Raw genomic sequence first — 23,839 nt, 5'->3', positions numbered from 1 at the left:
GCTATTTATTCCAGCCGTAACACCTCTTTATCGTCTTACATATTCCTATTGCAAACCATGTCGATACTGAAGCAGAAGCAGTATAAACAGGAGAATGTCAAGGTGCAATATGCAAAACAATCGCTAAAGGAGAGATTTTACGAAACCACCAAGAATATGGCCCGTAGTTCCAATTCTACTGTGGAGCATTCTGAATTTTTCTTGAACATCTCTGTAAATGACCGCAGTTTGAATCAGAAGTTAGTGTTCCTCTGACTTTTATTGTCATTTTATTTACAGTAAAAAATCATCCCACAGGACGGATCTGGTGCTATGCTAAATAATCAGCACAACTAAGATTGTCCAAGAAAGTTTAATAGATTTATCAAGAAGAGGTGAATAATGAACAATGTTTACTATAAATAAGACAGCAACCCAAGCATGCTAAACTGACCAACATTATGAAAGCAGTCCTAGAGTACCAGGCATTCTACAGTGTCTGTAGTGTGTGATGTCAGATTACTTAGTGCGGATTTGTGATCGGATTGCGTACTCATGTACCTCTGCACTCTGTTAGCCCACCCCTTTCTTGATCCTTATTCTGCAATAACCAAACTGAAACTTAATAATTTAATCACTGGTCTGGCCGGGATTTGAACCCAGACCCTCACGCCTCATACGCGCGCACGTTACCACTGAGCCAAAGACAGGATCCAGGCTTTGCCTATAAGCAACGCGGGCTTTTGTACACCCCATTACATCACTCTTTTCTCCCCCTGGTAATTTGGTCAGTTTAGAACGCACGTGGTAGCGTAGCACACTGGAGGCCACCAATGGGGACGCTGCGGACCACACCGGATAGCTTACCCCCGGGATGTAAAGCTGTCAACATCATTGCCTTCAAAGCCCTCGCCTCTCATCCCACACCGCTGCCAACCAATGTAGTAACCAAACTGAAACTTAACAATTTAATCACTGGTCTGGCCGGGATTAGAATTCAGGCCCTCACGCTTCATAAGCGCTCACGTTACCACTGAGCCAAAGAGAAGATCCCTGCATTGCCTCTAATGGTACGGCCACACTTGCCCTCGAACATTGTCGGAAACATTGCTCGTGACATGTTAGATTCATGCCTCGAACATGTTAGCAACATGTCACAGACATGTTATGGGCAATGTCACGAGCATGGTTTTCGAGAAAGTCACTGACATGTTCGAAACAAAGGTGAAGTAGTCGTGTGGTCCAGACTTGTGAGAGACAGTACCCAGCAACATGGCGATGAGGGAGGACGCCTTACTTGTCGCAGCCGCAACGGTTGTATTATGTGCACAGCAGGGACAAAAAATACGTGCTCGCCGGCGATTTTGGGTGCGTCCATCACGTAAGGCAAACCCCTATGATGATGGACATCATTTTGTAAACGACCTCGTTAGAAATGACACTGGACTGCTACCGGTGCAAATGGGGGATACTTCAGAATTTTGTAATTTCTTCAGGATGTCAAAGACAGATCGGTAGCAGGTAATTGTCTACTGCTGTGTTAGATTCATGTCCGCAACTCAAAGCCTCGTCCACACCGGTGCTATCAACATAATTCCAGCAGAGTTGCCAGCATGTTCGAGACACTTATGTTTCATACATGTTCTGTAACATTGTTCCGGGCACAGTTAGAAACATGTTGCCAGCACGTGTTTGGAGCAAGTGTGGCCGCACTCTAAGCAACGCGGGCTTTTTATACCCTCCATTACAATTCTTAACACATCAAGCTAAAAGAATAATGAAAAATGTACTCTTGTGATATATAATCATCTGTTATAATGATGCAGCTTACGAGAGAGAGAGAGAGAGAGAGAGAGAGAGAGAGAGAGAGAGAGAGAGAGAGAGAGAGAGATGGGTCTGTATTTTCAGTCAGGTGAATATCACAAATTTTAAATCTGTGTTTATCTCCTCAGGCTTCTATGACACTCTCAGATGAGTAAAGTCGTCTGGAGTTAGATGGAAGAGAATACTCGAGCCCTTCCATAAGAGTTAACGGTATCAGGTTCCTGTGACTCATTCTTAACTGAATAACATAGTCTGGCGTTAGCTAAACACGAGTGGGTTAATTTAGGCTCCTATGACTCATTCTTACCTGCATATCGTCTGGCGTTAGCTGACAGTGAGAGGGTTAATTTAAAAAATGATATTGTCGGCATATTCTTTTTACCTTAACTTGGCGTAAAAGTGCTACGTCCTCATCTTCAGTGTTAAGCTGTAGCCAGAAATTAACACTAGAGTATGATACATGTAAAGAAGCTTTACTGGTATATGTAAAGGATAGAGAATCGTAGTGCTGAGTTATTGAGCTACGTGAAGTAAGTTGCAAAATAAAAATCCGGGGCAAGTTTAGGTGAACGCTCTATAGTACTTTCTGTTGCTCATTAAAGTTGGTGCACCTCTACAGACACAGGGACATGGTATAGTCATACTCTCCTGCCTTCCTTCATCGCTGGCTCATAGACGCGACTAAGGTGTGTATTTCCTTTCATTTGTGGGTGAAGAAAATAAGCACCTTTGTCCACTACGTCACATCCAAGCGTCTGTCAGTCCAGAAGTGAGGAGACAGGGAAGGCGATCAGACATGAGTACTATGATAGTAAGCTATTTGACTAAGGTTGGCTACTCCGAGACCCTCCCCTCAGGTCCGTCCATCCAGTAATCAATTCACTTAGACGTCACACAGCGAAAATTTTTTTACCCTGATTATTATAGGGTACATTTTCTTCTTATGAACCCCCAAATAAATAAGTAAATAAATAAATACATTAACAAATAATTAGATAAATGAACTGATGTGTCAGGTATTATGAGTAAACTTAATAACATATGGTAAAGTTCACGTAAGTGGATGGTGAGATGTAAAAAAATAATAATTAATCATTTAAATTAATGAACTAAATATGTTTTGCAATTTCCAGTGAACTGAAACACAAAACGGAAAGAGAACATTATACCATCCGAAGCACGAACTGCCGAGTGTCAGTATTTCACAGGGGACTAAATGCTCCGGAGTGAAGGAAATCCAGAGATCTCTTTCCTTTTTATTTAGTGGAGCATAAATACTATGTACAGTAACACATTTACAAAAGTCACATGTAACTCTCCAGCAAAATATCTTGTTGACAGTAACTCAAATGACATAAGCAGTAATAAATCTAGTGGAGAAGTAGACCACTCGGGTTTGGTCCATGGTGGGACTTTGAGAAAACTCCGAAAACTTCACCATCACCGTCTCACTCTCCTCCGTCAGTTCTAACTAGGAGTTGTGCGTTTTTCCACAACGTTTTACCCCCTAACAGGCGGGCGCCGTTACGTAACGTCCGTGCGTGAGGAGGTGGGTGACGTTACTTAACGTCCTGCCATTTTCGGTCCTACTTTATTGGTGAAATTGGGTTATGAGGCATCCTTGTCACCTACTGTCCTTCCCTCTACTCTCCCGAGCCTTGAAACAAGTAAAATAGAATATATATATATATATATATATATATATATATATATATATATATATATATATATATATATATATATATATATATATGTCAATCAATCAATCATTTCCTGTGGCACCCTCGGGGATGCATAGGGCCTCGATGAACTCACACCACCACATCCTATCTTGTGCTAACTCCTCAAGATCTCCCCAACACTCATCTCCAGCTTCCCGTCTCATTGTCCTCACCCACGTCTCTTTTGGCCTTCCTCTACCTCTCCTACCAAGTGCCACCCACCCTGGTGTACCTCGTACTATTCCCTGTCTCCTATACACATGTCCTAGCCACTTCCATCGTGAGAATCTAACATATTCATCGATCGGCTGCACTCCCGTTATTTATCTAATTCTACTATTTGGTATCCTTTCCCACCACTTAACTCCTAATATTCTTCTAAGTGCTTTATTTTCAAAAACCAAGAATTTATTTTCCATAGTCACTGTGCTGTACCAAGACTCGTGTCCATAAATTAAGATACTCCTAACCATTACCTTATAAAGTTTGATTTTTGTATGCACAGAGAAATTGTTATTATTCCAAATATTTTTAAGCATTCCCATTGCCTGATTAGCTTTCTTTAACCTTTCCTCGAATTCAAAGTTCAGAGAACCATCCTTGGCTAAATAAGTACCTAAATATTTAAACCTATCAACTTGCTTTACAACCATACCTCCAATTACACATTCCTGCGCATTTTCCATATTCATATTGATTATTTCAGTTTTTCCACAATTAATAACCAAACCCACCTTGCGACCTTCACTCACCAAACAGTCCAACACTCTCTGCAGCTCTTCTGGCCCATCACAAATCAAAACTATATCATCTGCATAATCTAAATCCAAAAGTTTCCTGTTCTCTCCCCAAAGTATACCTGCACCGGTTTCTGTTCCAACGCGTTTCATAATGTAATCAATGACCAATATAAATAGTAAAGGCGATAGAACACCACCTTGAATTACTCCGGACTTGACTTCAAACGAATCACTCAGACAACCATCAACCATCACTTTACAAAATGTGTCCTCATGCATGTTCATAATGACCCTCACAAACTCCTCTGGTATTCCATAATGTCTCATGATCTTCCCCATAGTCTCTCTCGAAACACTATCAAAAGCCTTTTCAAAATCAACAAAACAAAGACTTAACGGTACTCTCATTTCATTAACTTGCTGCATCAAATGCCTAACTATAAAGATCTGATCATTGCAACCACGTCCCTTTCTAAAATCCAGCCTGTTCATCCCTCAGAATATCCTCAACCACTGGCTCCAACCTATTTAACAACACTCTACTGAAAACTTTCAAAGCTATCGGTGACAAAGAGATTCCCCTCCAATTACCACATTCACTCAGGTCTCCCTTCTTCGGAACTTTAACAATTACACCATTCTTCCAAACTGATGGTAGTAACCCCGTCACCCATATCTTATTGAATAGCTTGGTCAAGATCATTATTAATCTATCCCCCTCCACTTTAAACATTTCCGGAAATAAACCATCCTCCAATGGTGCCTTATTATTCTTTAACTGTTTTACTGCTTTCTCCACTTCTGCAAACCTCAACTCTCCTGTTTCTATATTTAAATCTTCCTGAGCAGACGGTATATCCTCTTCTGGTGGTATTGGTCTATTAAGAACTGTCTCAAAATGCTCTTTCCATCTATTTTTAATATCTCCATCTTTGGTCAATAAATTTCCTTCCCTGTCTCTAACTGGTATTTCCTTGCGTTTACCTGCATTACCACTCAGTTCTCTAATCGATTCATATGCTATTCTTTGACTCTGTCCATCATTTTTGTTTATTAAGATTTCAGTCTCTGCAACCTTTTCATCCACACATCTTCTTTTATCTCTCCTAGCTAACCTTCTTACTTCTGAATTCAAACTCCAGTACGCAGCTCTTGCTAATTCAATCTCTTGTTCATCAACGCATTGCATCTCACTCCTCAATTTAGCCTCACCTCTCTTTTTTATCATATCCCACGTTTCCTCTGATATCCATTTCTTTCTCCTGAAGCTATGTCTCCTTCCAATCGTACATTCAGCAGTCTCATGCAAAACTTTGTTCACATCCTCCCACATCTCATCTACACTTCTCTTCCCCTCTTCCAACGTTTCCAACACCAAAAACCTATTTCTGCATTCTAATCTGAATTCCTCCTTTTCTTCTCCTTCCCTTCTAAGCTTAACAATATTGTATCTACCAACACCAGATTTTTCCTTCTTCTGATTTTTAAGTTTAAACCTTATTTTTGCAATGCTGAGTTGATGGTCACTACCAATATCTGCTCCCCGTTTAACATGAACATCTAGCAGAGAACTTCTATGCCTCCTACTGATAGCGATGTGATCAATCTGATTTTTATATTTTCCACACGACGACACCCAAGTTGTCTTGTGTATATTGCAATGCTGAAAGAGTGTGCCCCCGATGACTAAGTCATTTGCTAGACAGAAGCTTCCAAACCTCACTCCGTTTTCACTCATCCTACTACCAACACCCATCTTACCCATACATGCCTCAAATCCCTCATTTGAACAGCCCATTACTGCATTGAAGTCTCCAGCGCAGATCAAAACATCATGTCTAGGTACCCTTCCTACTCCTTCTTGCAACTTTTCATAAAATGTGTCTTTCCTTTCATCGAGTGCATCATTAGTAGGTGCATAACACACAAACAGACTGATGTTGCCATGATTTGATTTAAACCGTGCGTATAACAATCGCTCATCTATAGGATCCCATTCACATAAAGCCTTATTTGCCTTACATTCCAGCAACAATCCTACTCCCTGATAATGCATTCCGTCCTGTCGACCAGATATCAATAAAAGTATACCATCCTCCAAATCCAACTTATCGACTCCAGTTAATCTAGTTTCTGTCAGAGCACAAATATCAAGTCTGTAATTTTGAAAAACCTTCACTAACTCATCGATTTTACCGTCATGATTTAGCATTCTCACATTCCAGTTACCAATTTTAATTGTATTTTTTGCATTGACAAAGGAATTAGATTGTAATTGAGGCAACCGTGAGATTCTTAGCACCCCCTGCCCATTTAAGGGCTGCACGGGACTGGGGGCCATTATTGTTCTTTCAGAGTCCATATATATATATATATATATATATATATAAGATGTAGTGTTATATTTGTTCAAGTAAAACAGTATATATGTATGTACTGTAAGTTATGTTGTTATAAGTGGTCAAGTAAAATAGAAAACACATGCAAAAGATATTGAAGACAATGAATAGTGTAAAGAAAGCATAAACGATGAATATAGTGTTCAGTGGTGAAGAAAAAACAAATGAGTTAATAGTTTGATAGCCTCGCCCCAGGAGCGCCTGGTGATAAGCTGCCTGCCCGCTCTCCTCCCTCACTCCTCCCCTCCTCCTCCCACAGCCAGCAGAGACCTATTACCAATATAGTCGGACTCGCGCCCATTTGCGGCTGTGGTGTGGCCCGCACCTGTGTACAGTGGTGCCACGTTTTCTATACCGTTATCTCTCTCTCTCTCTCTCTCTCCTGGCGGGAGATGTGAGCCACCCTGAGTACTTTTGATTCTTTTATAAGTTGTTTATAATTGTGCTTTCATTTGTTATTTTGGTTTTGTTGTATTTAGTGATATTTATCATTTTTTGTATACGGCGACAGATGACCCGTTATTGCAGTATCATGATTGATTTTCATTCATTCATTCTCTTTCCCCTTCCTCCATCTCTCTCTCCACACCACCCCTGAGGTCAAGGCCACCGACTGGGTGTGGAAGTGTTGCCGCTCGCGAGTGAATAATGTTTTTTTTTTTTTTTACTTCAGTATTGGCATATGCCTACTATTTTGTCCTACATATTAGCTTATGATTATAAATGTGATTATTCCTCGCCCTTAAAATTACGGTAAAAGCCAGTAAATGTGAGCATTTTTCCCTAGCAACACCTGTACAAGCTATCCTTGTGTTTACAGAGGGGTACGTACTTTTTCTTAAGCCAGACTGTGTGTGTCAGTGCTGCCACTCACAAGAATTATATGAATTATTTCTTTTACTTTGGATATTGGCATATTTCTTCTTTTTTCAGGCTCATTCTCTTATATCCATAACTGTAATATTATTACCCACCCTAAAACTACGCTAAAAAACATTAAAAGTGACTACAATTTCTTTTAGCAACACTGTTGCCATGTTTCTGTGTTACTGTATAAATATTTTATGCATAATAAGATTACTGTTGATTCATCCATCAAAATACACAAGTGTACGTTTTATTCATCTGAATTTATCGAATTTGTGATGCCTTGTACATAAATAGCTTCCGTTTCACATCGCAAGTTGGGGAAACGTGGCACCATTGTACACAGGTGCGGGCCACACCACAGCCGCAAACGGGCGCGAGGCCGACTATAAGGTGACATTGGAGTGAAAAGCGGGACGCGCGCGCGCGTGCGTGTCTCTATATATGTAGATAGATGAATAGATAGATGTATATAGATAAATACAAAGATAGATAGATAGGTAGATAGACATAGATAGATATATACAGTATATACTGTATATAGATAGACAAATAGATATTGACTACCCTTTCTCAGGAAACATGAGGGAGAGAATTTTACAAAGCCTTTGCCAAAATCGGAACACGAGTGACCGTGTGAAGGATTAAGAGGTCCCCTCGGGATTCTGGACCTTCCTCCTTCCCTCTTCCGTTTTCTTTCCTCTGCACACACACACACACACACACACACACACACACACACACACACACACACACACGACGCTTAAATAATAAAACAATGTGTAGCCTCTATTTATCTATCAGTGCCCAGATATCGGTCCATATGAGGAGGGATGGAGGATGGGAGTGGCCCGGGTCGGAATGTGGGGAGGGTTAGGGTAAGGAAGCCAATGAAATAGCCATGAAAGATGAAGAAAAATTATTTTATTTTATTGTTTTATTACTATTCTTTATGAAAAAACATAAACTGATTTACAATAGTATTACTGATCAAAGGATCAACAGTAGCATTTCCTTTATAAATATTCATTATATTCTAAAATTTACATTGAAAATACAATCTCTCTCTCTCTCTCTCTCTCTCTCTCTTTCTCTCACTCTCTCTATCTATCTATCTATCACTCGATATTCATGTCTCCCTCATCTAAACCTTCTTCTTCACTGGTGGAATCCCCCTCCCCCCATCCCGTTAATCCGATCCCTCCTCTTCCCTAGGCTACTCAGCTATCACTATGAAAACACACACACACACACACACACACACACACACACACACACACACACACACACACACACACACGACGCTTAAGTAATAAAACAATGTGAAGCCTCTATTTATATATCAGTGCCCAGCAGGGGCCCACCAAGGAATTTTCTAAGGGGGAGGGCCCCATTTGCCAGTTTCCTGAAGTTTACATATAAGTTTTATAGTTCTAAGTTGTATATATATATATATATATATATATATATATATATATATATATATATATTCTGTTAGAATGATAGATTTTTTGGTAGGTTGTCAGTTATTTAAACAAACGTGTTTGTTTATATTTATCGTTTTAACAAAGTAACAAAGAACAAGCCATTAAGTTTCAACCCTATTATGTCCAGATTTCTAATCACGGCACAAAGACGGAGAGAAACAAGGGACAGGTGAAGTGGGAAGTCCTTAGGGAGAGGGAAGAATGCTGGGTAAGGAAATAGAGGTCAAAATGGGAAAGGGATTGCCGATCCCAGCTCAGGTGTGTGTGTGTGTGTGTGTGTGTGTGTGTGTGTGTGTGTGTGTGTGTGTGTGTGTGTGTGCAAATGTTGTGTATGTGGGCAAAAAGCTAGGTGAAGAGAGGGGATGGGGATGGATAGGAAGGCAGGGAGGATGATGTTTTGAGTTCAGGGGGGGGTGTGTGCCCATAAATCGGTCCATATGAGGAGGGATGGAGGATGGGAGTGGCCTGGGTCGGAATGTGGGGAGGGTTATGGTAAGGAAGCCTGCGTTGGTGCTTTATTGAGGATCTTACAGTGGTACGAAGCGTTGTCCAGAATGAGCAGTGAATGGGGTGGGATGTTTGGGAGTAACTGGTCTTCGAACCATGCTTTGAAAGTGTGGTGATTCATTGACTGGTGGTAATCTCTGTTATCATTCTGAGATTTGAACATGTTCAAACCTCCACGCACGAATCCATCCTCTCCGCCTGCGTGTATAATGATAAATCTGGATCCTCTGCCACTTTTCACCTTCGGGCCCAATTTTCCATCTGCAGTTGTCCAGCATTTATTGACACTCTCGTTTTGATTAACCCAAGTCTCATCTATGTAAATCTCTTGCCGTGGGTTGATTGATTCTCTGTTTTCTTGTATTTTTCTTAGATAAACTGCTCGTGCCAAAGCAATATCACGTCGTTCCATCAGAATTTGTCGTCCTTTATCTGATTTCTTGAAAGTATATCCATTCTTTCTCAGGAGTCTGTGAAGGCTTGCTCTTGATCCCTTAAAATTAATATCCTCCTTTACCTTCGCTAAAATGTGATCCAAATTCGGAACTTCACCTCTCTCATAAAATGATGTGACAATTCTGCGAATACATGCCATATCAAACGCGTCCATGCTGTCCACCACGTGCGACATCACAATACAACACAACACAATGTGCGACACAACAACACAACACAACACAACGTGCGTCACCACAACACAACGTGCGACACCACAACTGAACACAACACAACGTGCGACACCATGACACAGCACAACACAACGTGCGACATCACAACGTGCGACACCACACCACAACATAACACAACACAACAGAACGTGCGACACAACAACACAACACAACACAACGTGCGACATCACAATACAACACAACACAACGTGCGACACCACACCACAACATAACACAACACAACATAACACAACAACACAACACAACACAACGTGCGACACCACAGCACAACACGACACAACGTTTGACACAACAACACAACACAACGTGCGACACCACAGCACAACACAACACAACATGCGACGTCACATTACAACACAACACAACGTGCGACACCACACCACAACCAGGCTTGGGTTCGAGTACATTTTTCTGTACTCGAGTTCAAGTACGATTACATCACGGTATCACGAATCCAAGTACAAGTACAAGTACTCCGTTTTATAACTGAATACGAGTCCAAGTACGAGTACATTTGTGCTGTACTCGAATCCAAGTACGAGTACATTTTAGTGATTTAACCTCAATTGCTTTCAGCAGTTTATTGTGTGTATGTAGGTATATAATGTCCAGGCAGCTGTTTTTCGCTCCTTGCAATTAGTACCAAGGTGCTAACATATTAAAAGTAGCTTATCAGGAGTTAGTGGGCGTGGCTGTAATACCACTTGACCTCATTGACTCACCAACCCAGGCCACCTGGCCTCTCCAAGGACACACCATTGTTACCCTCACCACTTTTATATATCATGGTTGTACTCGAAAGTACTCGTAAAATTGTTGAGTACTTTGAGTCCGAGTACAAATACAAGTACAAGTACTACGGAAATTTTAAACCCGAGTACAAGTACAAGTACAAGTACATTATATTGTGTACTTAAGTACGAGTACGAGTACGAGTCCATGTACTCGGACCCAAGCCTGACCACAACATAACACAACACAACACAACGTGCGACACCACAGCACAACACAACACAAAGTGCGACACCACAACTGAACACAACACAGCGTGCAACACCACGACACAACACAACACAACACAACACAACACAGCGTACGACATCAATACAACACAACACAACGTGCGACACCACACCACAACATAACACAACACAACACAACACAATGTGCGACAACACAACACAACACAACGAGCGACATCACAACACAACACAACGAGCGACATCACAACACAACACAACACAACGTGCGACACCACAACACAACACCACACCACACCACACCGACACATAACATGAATGCACCAAGCTATATTGCTTATAAAGGTATCTATATTTTGATGACATGTATAATAAGTACGTACCTTGTAAGTCCGTTGATGAAATGAGAATATGGATATCCAGCTCTGATTGAACTTACAGATTCTTGATGACAGGCGAATCAAGCTCAAAAAAAAAAAAAAAAAGTAAAATAAAAGGAATAATATGCTATTAAATCTAAATATACATTATTTTTAGCGCTTCGTAACTCAAAAAAAAAAAAAAAATGCATCCAAAAACAGGAACCATAGTTCATATTGACCTGTGAGCATAGCGGGTCACTTATACCCATTCATTCATTTTGTGTGTGTGTGTGTGTGTGTGTGTGTGTGTGTGTGTGTGTGTGTGTGTGTGTGTGTGCCTCTTGCCCTCAGGCCTTGTCCCTGGCCAGCCTGTATTCCCACAGGTCGTTAAATCAGATGCCTTCGACCTTTGACAGTGACTTTGGAGTAAAATAGACGATATTCTACCCTCGTCTTTCCTGAGACAGACTTTTATAATGTGACGGCGACCGCTGCTGCGCTACACCTCAAACTGAGGCTGCTAATCAAACACTAACGTCTCCTACAAATTCCGAACATACCGTACGGTACAGTGAATGAGTCGACCAAAGTTAGCATCTAGTGAACATTACAGATCTTATCTTAGATAGGTAGATTTTAATAATTCGGTGTTATGCTGAGTGTTTTTAGGTCGACTCCTCGCCCTAAAAACACTAGCGACTGAGCAGGGTCCTCTTTCCGGACCAGAAGTAAAGCACCAACAAAGGAACAGGACATAAAAACTATGGTCCTTCCGCAGCAAGAAGTCCGTTCAGGGTGTGGCAGAAGTTGGAATTCCCCCGAGTGCGACGTTGCCAATTTGACCACCAATTATCGGATTATCACTCTGTCTCATTACCTACCCCCATCTCACCTGTTTCTCTCTCTCCCTCTCTCTCTCTCTCTCTCTCTCTCTCTCTCTCTCTATATATATATATATATATATATGTATATATATATTTATTATTTATTTTCAACTCTTTTTCCACACCACCTATGAGGTAAAAGTCTAGGCGCGTTTTATTTTTAAGAGGTTTCCCCTGTAGGCCTAATCCTCTCTCTGACCCTGGGTCCCTCGCCGACCTCGGCGTGGCAACATGGGAAAAAAGCGCTGCCACGTGTCGTAGAATTCATTCAAATCGTTGTTATAATTCTAAAAAGTGATACTCAGTGTACTATATAGCTTCCTTTATTATATACAGAATATAAAAAACAATTTCAAATAGCACATAGATGGGAAATAAGAGAGAGAGAGGCATGTACTATGGTTGATTTGGCAGCATCGCTAGAGGTGATTCACCAGGTGGGCCCCACCCTGAACGGACTTCTTGCGGTGAAAGGACCATAGGCAGTATACCTTAACACATCTATTGCCTTAATTCTAAAACCGTTACAATATGATACAGAGTGATATTTAGGATATTGGATACAGGGACACAGAGCTAGGTTGGGATGACACGAGATACAACTGTACTCAACACATGATATGATCACATATAACAATGGCTTTTGGTTCTATAAGTGTGGATGATCGTCTTTCATTAAAACCCAAAATATCTATATTCACAGTAGCAAGAGGAATACACAAGATTAAGTATCTGGGGAAGGAATATTACTATAAGAAAGACAGGGTGCGGATCATGACACTCGACTCAGTTAACTAGCCGTGGTGACACTCTTCTCAGGGTTTGGTTCTCCCACGCACCTGACCGTCATTCACACTTACGGGAAGTTCCTTTATTCTGGGAGGGTGATAGTACTTTACTTATTATTATTGAATTACTTTCCTCCAAGGGACATGTGAGTTTGTTGGGTTAAATAACATTAGCTGCTGGTTTCATATGGATCACACTATGTCACTCTGTCACTGTTCACTGTTCCTCTTTCTCGGGTTTACTTAGGTCTAAGGGGTGTCATTGATTTACCCATGTTTCCTGGGTTAATTCACTCTGTCACTCTGTTTGAGGGGAAGGACCTCAGGGGGACTCTGCCTGTGGCGGGCAACACACTACCCACAGGGGAGTCACTGCCCGGGTCCGGTCCGTCAGTGAGTTGCAGGAAGGCCCTCCTGTCTGGGGGCCTCGACCTGAAGGTAGACCCTTACCTCAGGGTCTCGTCGGTGGGGTGCAAGGAGGCCCGCCTGTCTGGGGGCCTCGATCTGAAGGTAGACCCTTACCTCAGGGTCTCGTCGGTGGGGTGCAGGGAGGCCCGCTTGTCTGGGGGCCTCAACCTGGGAGGTGGCCCTCGGGGCTGGGGCCAAACAGTTGGAGGAGGCGGGTCTGGCGTCGGTGGCTCCGCGGGGTGTGGGGGTCAGTGTTACCCTCACTTATAGGCTGCTGGGCTCGCCTGGGGGTCCTGGGGCTGCAGTGGTCTGCCAGGGGACGCGCCGTCAGGGTTGGGCTGCGGCCTCGTCTCCTGCTGGGGCCTGGAGAAGACAAGAATCCCCCAGGAGTGGGAGGCAGGTCCGGGCTCGGACTTTGCCTCCACTCTGGTGACACCTTCGGGGCAACTCTCCTGGGTGGTGTCAAGCTATTGCCACAGGGGAACGCGGAGGGTGGAGTGCACACGGAGACCGTGTCCTCTCCTACATACAGGGAGGGCAGCATGGAAGCGATTCTGTCTCCTGTCTCTGTCACAGCCGTGGCTCCAGGTTGCTTTACCCTGGGACCCACTTTTCGCTTTCTACTAGGGCCTCTTGCCCTTGGAGTGGCAGAGGGTGCTGGCCCCTCGTGGCACACTATAGGGCCTCTTGCCCTGGACGTGGCAGAGGGTATTTCTCCCTTGTGGCTCACTGTGGATGTGGCAGAAGGTACTGGCCCCTCGTGGCTCACCAAAGGGCCTCCTGCCCTATATGTGGCAGAGGGTATTTCTCCCTCATGGCTCACTGTGGACGTGGCAGAGGGTGTTGTTCCCTCGTGGCTCACTGTGGATGTGGCAGAGGGTACTGGCCCCTTGTGGCTCACCAAAGGGCCTCCTGCCCTGTATGTGGCAGAGGGTATTGCTCCCTCGTGGCTCACTGTGTATGTGGCAGAGGGTATTGCTCTCTCGTGGCTCACTGTGTATGTGGCAGAGGGTATTGCTCCCTCGTGGCTCACTGTGTATGTGGCAGAGGGTACTGGCCCCTCGTGGCTCACTAAAGGGCCTCCTGCCCTGTATGTGGCAGAGGGTATTGCTCCCTTGTGGCTCACTGTGTATGTGGCAGAGGGTATTGCTCCCTCGTGGCTCACTGTGTATGTGGCAGAGGGTATTGCTCCCTCGTGGCTCACTGTGTATGTGGCAGAGGGTATTACTCCCTCGTGGCTCTCTATAGGGCCTCTTACCTTGGACGTGGCAGAGGTGGGGACACCTCGTGGCTCACTGAAGGGCCTCCTGCCCTTGAGGGGTGTAACTATGACCGTCGCCAAAATGTTACTATAGTAGCCGCAGTGAGAAATGAACGCTATGGTGGGGCAGCCGGTCATCCGGGGATTCCCCCACTGTGGCCATATCCACATGTCACCGACCATAGAGGTAGGATGTCACCGACCATCGGCCACCGCTGCAGCCCTGCTCCATGATCCTTACCCTGTGTCTCTGGCTTTCTCTTTCTCTCTCGGTTTCTATATAAACTGCTGTATTTCTGAAACTAATTATGAAATTATTATGACTTTTGTTCCACACCACCACTGAGGTAAAAATCAAGGAGAGTTTTCTGTATAAAGGTTTCCCCCCCCTTGTCTGAGGGCAGGGCAGTTCTGGCGAGTGTATAATTATAGGTCAGGCGGAGGTATCGGCAAGGCCGCACTCCCCCGCTCATATGCCACATTTAGGAGGGGGGGGAAACCTTTATACAGAAAATTCTCCTTGATTTTTACCTCAAAGGTGGTGTGGAACAAAAGTCATAATAATTTCATAATTAGTTTCGGAAATACACCAGTTTATATAGAAACCGAGAGAGAAAGAGAAAGCCAGAGACACAGGGTAAGGATCATGGAGCGGGGCTGCAGCGGTGGCCGATGGTCGGTGACATGTAGATATGGCTAGTGTGGGGGAATCCCAGGTCATCCCGGCTGCCCCACCACAGCGTTCATTTCTCGCTGCGGCTACTTTAGGGACTGATTCTTGCTCAGTCCCACCCCACTGCTGTCGATGGTTGTCCCCGCCTGCGAGGTTGTTTCCGAACCTGGTTCACCTGGTGTCGGGGCAGTTGCGGGGAAAAGAGGCACAGGTCAGTAGTGGGCGGGTGACCCTCTTGCCCTGGGTCATTAGCCCCCCCGTTGTCTCTTCCTGGGGTGGTGGGGTGGTGATGGCCCGGTGGTGGGGTGGGGGGTGGCGGGGTGGGTGGTCCGGCGGCGGGCATTTTATTCGGTATTTCATTTGGTTAGGATTATGCATAATTTTTCTAATTCACCTTAATTTCATAAAAGAAGATCATGATATATCTAATGCAATAGTAAGTTCCTACAAGCGGGACAATTACGACAGTTTGCTCAAAAAGCGGGATTTTCTAGTCAGGACCCATATACATATATATGTATGTATATGGGTCCTTATTCTAGTCACAATTAAAAAAGCGGGACGGACGTCCAAAAAGCGGGACTGTCCCGCCTAAAAGCGGGACTCTGGTCACCTTAATTACCACGCATGTAACATCTCTTACCCTCGTTTTTCATCCATTTTCATCGATTTATGCATGTTTAGGCTTATTCCTTAATACTTTACTTTTCCGAACATATGCCGCCCCACACGGTGGTATAATTGATAAGTTGCCCGCCCATAAGAGGTTACATTATTCGCCCTCAAATCGTACCATTTCATGACAGCTACATAGGCTACAAAAATATTTCATATATTCATTTATCTATTATAATAGCCTTTGAAGACACGATTACACCAGAATTACAAGAATTAATTCAGGCTTAAGATGCTACAGTAAGCACAAGAAAAAACGTTTCGAAACACCTACAGAACACTCGGTCCTTGTCCCAAACGATCATACTAGAAAGAGATAATCAACTCAAGTACGAAGCACTGAACAGGAACAAAGTTCATAAGAAAATAGAACTCCTCTAATAATCCTGATTAATATGGACAGAAATTATAGCAAACAAAATATCTGATATAGATAAAAACATTCATTATAAAAATTATTCCATCCTCGGTCCTATATGACACCGAACATCATTCATACGCTGGCTACTTTTTTTTTTTTTTTTTTTTTTTACTATTCAGTCCAAGCCCCAGCACTCTGGGGGAACTCATTCTTGACAACTGACAAGTGTACCCTATGAGCTCGTTTTCTTCATCATCAACTAAAAAGAAAACTGTAAAAAGAAATTACAAATGAACGACAAACTTGAACCTTTTCTGCTGCATTTGCACCCAATTTCCTCATGTACTATACCTTCTTACTATGTTCATAGTTATAACCAGTAGGATAACTTTTGCACCAGGTATGTGTCAGTGTATCCCTCTGGACACATATACCCATTCCTGCCTGGCCTCCACAGACAACGTTTCCCAGAATGTTGGGGCTTCTACTCAATGGTAAAAAAAAAAAACAAGAAAAAAAAAAAAAAACTAAATACAAACAAGAAGGAGCACTCATAGAATGCAGAAACTACCCATTGCCACCATCTGGGAGAAAGGTCCTGTGATCTTGACCTTCGGCAGATTACTCTCAAAATCGAAGTACTTCATTCTTGTCTAACCCTTAACCAACCACTTTACCAATTTTGGTTCAAATAAGAATATCTCTGTTTTAATTGGCTTTGCCCAGATATCATGACCTCTGACCTTTCCCTGCGGCCTTGAATTTGGGTGTTACTTAAATCGAATCACTTTAGTCTTGTTCTTACCTGAAGCCTTCCACAAAGTTTAGTTTACAATGGATAAAAACTGTTTAAGTTGATCTTGCCAATGACCTTGACCTTTGGTCTCTTGTCTTAAGAACAGTAGGTCTTTTGGTTGATTCTCAACTCAGCCACCAAACTGGATCCAGAGCAGATCAAACAGTTGCAGTTACTCGTAATTACACACAATCACTCAGGTCCAAATTCGACCTGGGCTCGTGACCTTGACCTTTGGTTGATTGTTCTCAGAACCTCAAAACTGAATCCCTTCGTTCTTGTCTGACTTCGTCCTGTAACCTTGGCCTCTGACCTTTCTCTGTGACCCTGATCTTTGACTGGTTCTCAAAACTGAATCCTTTTATTCTTTTCTTATTCCCAACCCTTCTGCAGTTCGTTCTATATCGGATAAAAAACTGCTAAATTTGACCTTTCCCTGTGGCCTCAAATTTTGACCCATTGTTTTGAAAAACAATAGATTTACACGTAGGCTGACCCCAAATCCTTCCATAAAGTTTGATTAAAATCGGATATATATGTATTTTTAATCACACACACACACACACACACACACACACACACACACACACACACACACACACACACACACACACACACTCACTAAAACCTAACAACCTCTCTCACTTCTTGCGTCGCGGATGTAAAAAAAAATAATAATAATAATAATAATAATAATAAATGAATATTTGACAGTTTATGTGAATACCTCGTATCTCATCCTGATCCTGATATTCTCAAGATCTTTGGCAATATTTTTAGCTGGTGGTGCATTGATTATTATAATCAACTTGCAGTTGGAAGACCCAGTGATCTATTCTTGGTCTGTCAAACTGATGGGGACAGTTTGTTTTCCTCCTTGTCTCTGTTCACGTAGCGATAAGAAACCTGGATGTTATACCGACTGTTGCAGGCCGTGTTCTAGAGGAAGATAACAGGGACTAGCAAAACAAGATCTTCCTCAGTTTACAGAGGCGGGGGCATTCACAGTCATATCGTACCTTAGGTTTGATTTTATAGGAAGAACATGAGACATTGGAGGTTTGTGCACTTTCCCTTCCTCACACTCCCTTGGAAAACCGAGAACAGAGAATAATAATTTCCTTACACCACTTTCTTGGAGACTTATTCTGCACCTTACATATCATTACCGTTTCATGTGACATAAACGCAGACCACTTCGATATTAAAGAAATTTATATAACAGTCAAGAAAATATTAACCCCCAGAATCGGGATGACATTTTTTTCTATTTTATCCTTCTTGCTACCAGGAAATTATATTCAACTTAAGAATGGTCTCTCAACTGAAGAGTGTTATTAAGTCAATATAAACCTTCCACTAAAAAAAAAAAAAAAAAATCTTCAAAGCTGAATAAAATCGTTATCGTATAGAAAAATTACTGTATGCAGAAAAGGGCTTCCACGCGCTCAGTGGCTTAAGACGAAATAATGCAAAACAAATCGCTAAGAAAAAGGTGCTACTGAACCTTCAATGCCACTAAGCACAAGGCCCTGAGAATGCAACCCTTATAATTGGTTTGTGTGTTGTGCCGGCAGCTGGGCCAACATGTCCGCTTGTTGCTGGAGTACACGGGGCAGGAGTACCAGGAGAAGGTGTACTCCATCCAGACAGGGACGGAGTGGGCCAGTGACAAGTACAACCTAGGTCTGGATATGCCAAACGTAAGTCATTTAATTATTTTAGTTATATAAACACATAGGTATATTATGCTGAGCTGATACTCTTGTGGTGAATCAGTACTACTTTGGACAATAATATACCTTACAAAAATGTACTTTACCGATATATATCTTCTTAAACACACACACACACACACACACACACACACACACACAGCCAAGTCAGTAATAATTGTCGGTTGTGGTGGACTTTAATGCTCTTTTATTGGATCATTTTCTTGTATTTTACAGATCACTTTTTTTTTTTTTTTTCAACCTAATATATTCAGTTTTTATATTTATGGATTTTGTATGAAAACAGTTTAATTGCATTGCACAAATGCAATTTAGGTTGTATTCTTATTATAATATGCATTTTCATTATAGTCAGTGAAATAACCCCAAATAAATACACACACACACACACACACACACACACACACACACACACACACACACACACACACACATACTGTATATATATATATAATTATAGAGGATACAGAGAGAGAGAGAGAGAGAGAGAGAGAGAGAGAGAGAGAGAGTTCCCAGATATGGAACCCTGACGACAGCAGAGTTCTAAGTGTTGAACCGAAAGGCTGCATAGAACTTTTTAAATGGGTTGTATGGCTGGCAGTAACCCGCCATGATAATGTAATTCAAATAATATTTTCGGTATGAAGTTTACAGATCAATATTTTGGGGAGAGTCTCCGATTCATCTGCCTTTAATCGTTGCGACATCAGAGTGAGTTGTTACTGTTATTTATTCACCTCACTCTCGCCCTCAGCTCCCGTACTACATTGACGGGGACCTGAAGCTGACCCAGAGCAGTGCCATTATGTATCACATCGGCCGCAAGTACAACATGTGTGGCGAAACAGAAAAAGAGAAGGCCCACGTAGACATGTTGGTGAACCAGGCGATTGACCTACGAATGAAGTACATCATCCTCGTCTATGAGACCTATGTAAGTGATCCGTGTCTTCATTTCACAGTGACGTGTATTGTTCAGATGGAAGATTTATACTCACATATGGAAGTATTTTTTGAGCAGGTACAACAATTTCTGTCCACTACACCTGAGCAGGGTCCATAACAGGTCAAAACTGTTGTATCTCCTCGGTAAAACTGATTTGCATTTGTAGGAATAATTCTTCCCAATATAAGTGATTGCTTAATCAGTAGAATTTCGGTGATTCTGTTACATGATTATTCTGATATACATTCATATATGTAGGTCCGTTATTAATCCAAACATTAGGTGCTTCAGTTGCATGCACATCAATACAAATGATTTACGTAATATATATTTGCCAAGTCGGCATCGTTTTCAGGGTCCATGCCTAACATGATTTTCGCTGACCCTCTTGTCAAAAAACATATTGAGTAATTTTAATCATGTAATCAACTTTCCACTATAAATTATTCCCATTTCTTCTGATATCTACCCCAAATTTGTACGCACAGTTTACCTCTTCTTTCCTCTTCAAAACTACTCACGTGGATCTATTGCTGTATCTTCCACTGATAACGCTGAACTTAGCACAGACTTTTACTTTCACTGTCACTCTCGATGATTCCTGTGCTGTTTCTTCATTTCATCTCTCCTATGACTCCATTACGTCTGATACTGGATAACTTCTGCAGACGTGCTACACTCTCTGCCTTGTCTGGCCTCAATACTATTATAGCATATGATCCTTACGATGTTCTTTTTTTATTCCCTAAATTCATGCGTCCTTTTCGACCAACTAATAAAGTATTTCCTTCTTGCTGGAGGTTTGCCATTTCACATCACTTTGTATTTCAGACGTACCATCCATACACAAGCTACTGTTAACTCTTCCAGGCTCCTATGATTCATTCTTTGCTGAATTAATTCGTCTGGCGTCACCAAGAACAGAGTTGTCCCGACATGAGAGTTGATAACCTCTCTGTGAACCAACTTTTTTTTTTTTTTTTTTTTTTTTTTTACAAAATGTACACGTACATTTTATACATTATTTTCATACTTCACTACCATTAATCTATCTGCATTTGTTTTTGCACGTCCCCACACTCACAGGACACGCAGAAGGAACAATACCTGAAAGAACTGCAAGATTACCTGAAGGTGCTCTCAGACTACCTTTGCAGCAAGACGTGGTTCATTGGCGACAAGGTGAGTTCCGGGGCCATATTAATTAAGAACCCTTGAGTCGGTATGTTTTCCCCTGACAGAACAGGGCCATTCCAACAACCTGAATACTAAGTTGTGGTTGCATGATAATCAGTGAGCCTTAGTCGTGAGGTTGTAATGAGTCTCCTTGGTTATTTGTCGAGTCAGTCCTCCAGTATGACTACAACTGTTCACTGACTGAGCTGAAAGAAGTTAAGAGTTTTTGTCAGGCTAGAACGAACTTTCTACAGCCTATTTTTACAGTGAAGAAACCATCGAATGAGTGAACTAGAAATCACTTTGGCTGGTGTTATTTTTTCACTTTGTTATTGATTCTAGTTTGGTTTACGTTTTTGGCAGCCGTATGAATGAAGATAAAAGTTTAAAGAAATCATATTATACACACGTCATTTTCAAGAATTAATGCAGACCTTTAGGATGGATACTTTATGAATACGACGTTTTTGTGGCTTAACTATTTTCATGTAGCTTATAGCATGGAACATGAAAATGAACTGAATTATTTCACACCGATGACGGATTTTTCATTGTTCTAGTAACAAACATTCAAGCGATTTAATTAATCTAATGGGAGATCTTGTGTAGTTAGAGATGTTCCCTAAGAAATTAGGATAAACTATGTAAGACAGGCTTTAATCACTGCAAGTTTTTTCAAGACACTTCCTCGTTAGGGAGGCGGCACCATGGAGATAAACCATACCTTTCAAAAGTTGTTAAATGATGCTTTTTGCCTCCCTCAACGAAGCTGGAGAAGGTTATGCATTCACCCCTCATTGTTTGTTTGTTTGTCCACAAAATATCTAAAACAGATATACATGGATTTCAATGAAATTTTGTGGATATGTGGGTCATGGGCCAAGGATGAGATGATTAAATTTAGGTGGTGATCTGAGTTGTGTGGTACAGGCGCTGGGGGAGATATCGGTGGATGCTTTTTCATCTATGAATTCATAATTATTCATCGAGGTCATAGACTTGAAACATGAATAGTAGCATGCAGTATGAATTAATTTGCTGCAGTCTCATACGCAGTAAGTGTGAGGATAAATGTACCGTCGTGGTAAATACTTACTGGACTAAATTAATTGTATGTACTGTACTGAAATGCCTATCAAATGACCTTCATGTGAATGAATAGAGAAGTATGAGTGGGTAAGAACAACTAATTATTTTCATTAGGCTAAGATATTATGTGCATATCATTATTATGCTGAAGAAATAATAATATTACCATAGACACTGGTGTGGCCACGACGATACACTACCTAACTATTGAGATGTTCATCCTGCACTCCCTGTCTGGCGGCTTTGCTAGTGATGGGTCAGTATCTTCCTCCTTCCACCCCACGCGAACGTGACTGATGGTGCGATCCTGCTGTTATATATATCTATATATATATATATATCTATATATATATATATATATATATATATAGATATATATATATAACAGCCTCATAAACAGAGAAAGCAAAACCGAGACAACTGACAGAAAACTTGCTCTGAACGGCGTAAAGCTTAGGGTAGCATACAACTTAGATACGACCTTACCAACACCCCTGCTGTCGCCTCCTTCAGATCACGGTGGCGGACTTCATCATCTATGAACTCCTGGACATCCACATGAAGATGGACCCATCCTGCCTCAGTAGCTTCAACAACCTTCAGCAGTTTCACCGCCGCTTCGAGGAACTGCCGGCCATCAAGAAGTACATGGCCTCCCCCAGGTTTATAAGCAAGCCTCTGAACGGTCTTGGAGCGAAATTTGACATCCAGTAAATGATTTGAAATATATCGAAAATAATGAGCTTAGTAAATAGATTTTATTTGCTTAGAACCTGTTGCTAAGAGTAGCAGCTGAGACTTTATTTCGTAATCTTTTACCTTAAGTACGAGAATGAAGAGCTACCTTGCTTGTTATGTATTTTCTTTGACCATCATATCATTCCCCGAGAGTTATAAGTTTCATGAATAATTTGAATAAACTATCTATATATATACTATTTACCATAACTGCTTTTCTCTTACGAATGTTTTAGCTTAATAATGTACATCTTTACATAATATGCCAAAAGTATTACCTTTTCTGACGCCATAATTACTGCTGCATTTACACGTACAAGATCTCTTTCTGTTGCACTGGACCTTTCGTTGTTTTGAGACAGTCTGTAAATACATTGGATGATAATACAGAATACCATTATTCAGTCTTAACCTGTTTAATATAACCGACATCTTGTTTATATTTTATTCCTGCAATATCCAAACTCTTCTGTTCAGACTGGGGGAATATCTCGTAGTGAAAAGGATAACAGAAATTATTTTGATCCATTAAATAACAGGGTTCTCTCCAAAGTTCAGTGAAATGGTCTGAGGTAGAAGGAATGAAATATAAAAAGACAACATCGTAGAAAATGGGACCATGAAGAAATAATAATAATAATAATAATAATAATAAAATCTCTGCAGCTAATGGACTAGAAAGACTTAACTATGGGTCATATTCTAGGTGTCATGGGAGGCTTCGTAGTACATCTTTCCTAGCGATTTATTTTG

At 41.6% G+C, this 23,839-nt stretch overlaps 1 protein-coding gene across 2 annotated transcripts in view; it reads left to right on the top strand.

Moving 5' to 3' along the window:
• Nucleotides 1-23,839, top strand: part of LOC145419127 (glutathione S-transferase Mu 4-like) — a 64,450-nt gene that overhangs the window by 5,324 nt on the left and 35,287 nt on the right. Inside the window, exons 2-5 of one of the 2 annotated variants that reach the window (XM_080287377.1) lie at nucleotides 18,979-19,104; nucleotides 19,892-20,071; nucleotides 21,170-21,265; nucleotides 22,862-23,415. In XM_080287377.1, coding sequence (XP_080143503.1) covers nucleotides 18,979-19,104; nucleotides 19,892-20,071; nucleotides 21,170-21,265; nucleotides 22,862-23,062 — 603 coding nt within the window. In that variant the 3' untranslated portion in view covers nucleotides 23,063-23,415. Of the gene's footprint in view, nucleotides 1-18,978; nucleotides 19,105-19,891; nucleotides 20,072-21,169; nucleotides 21,266-22,861; nucleotides 23,416-23,839 lie in introns of those variants that run through there. The other variant, XM_080287370.1, reaches the window with a different exon arrangement.

The sequence above is a fragment of the Coenobita brevimanus genome, chromosome 14 (genome assembly GCF_032717465.1).
Source record: "Coenobita brevimanus isolate Jiangsu-jjx chromosome 14, ASM3271746v2, whole genome shotgun sequence".
NCBI lineage: Eukaryota > Metazoa > Arthropoda > Malacostraca > Decapoda > Coenobitidae > Coenobita > Coenobita brevimanus.
This window is presented reverse-complemented; position numbering and strand designations above follow the sequence as displayed.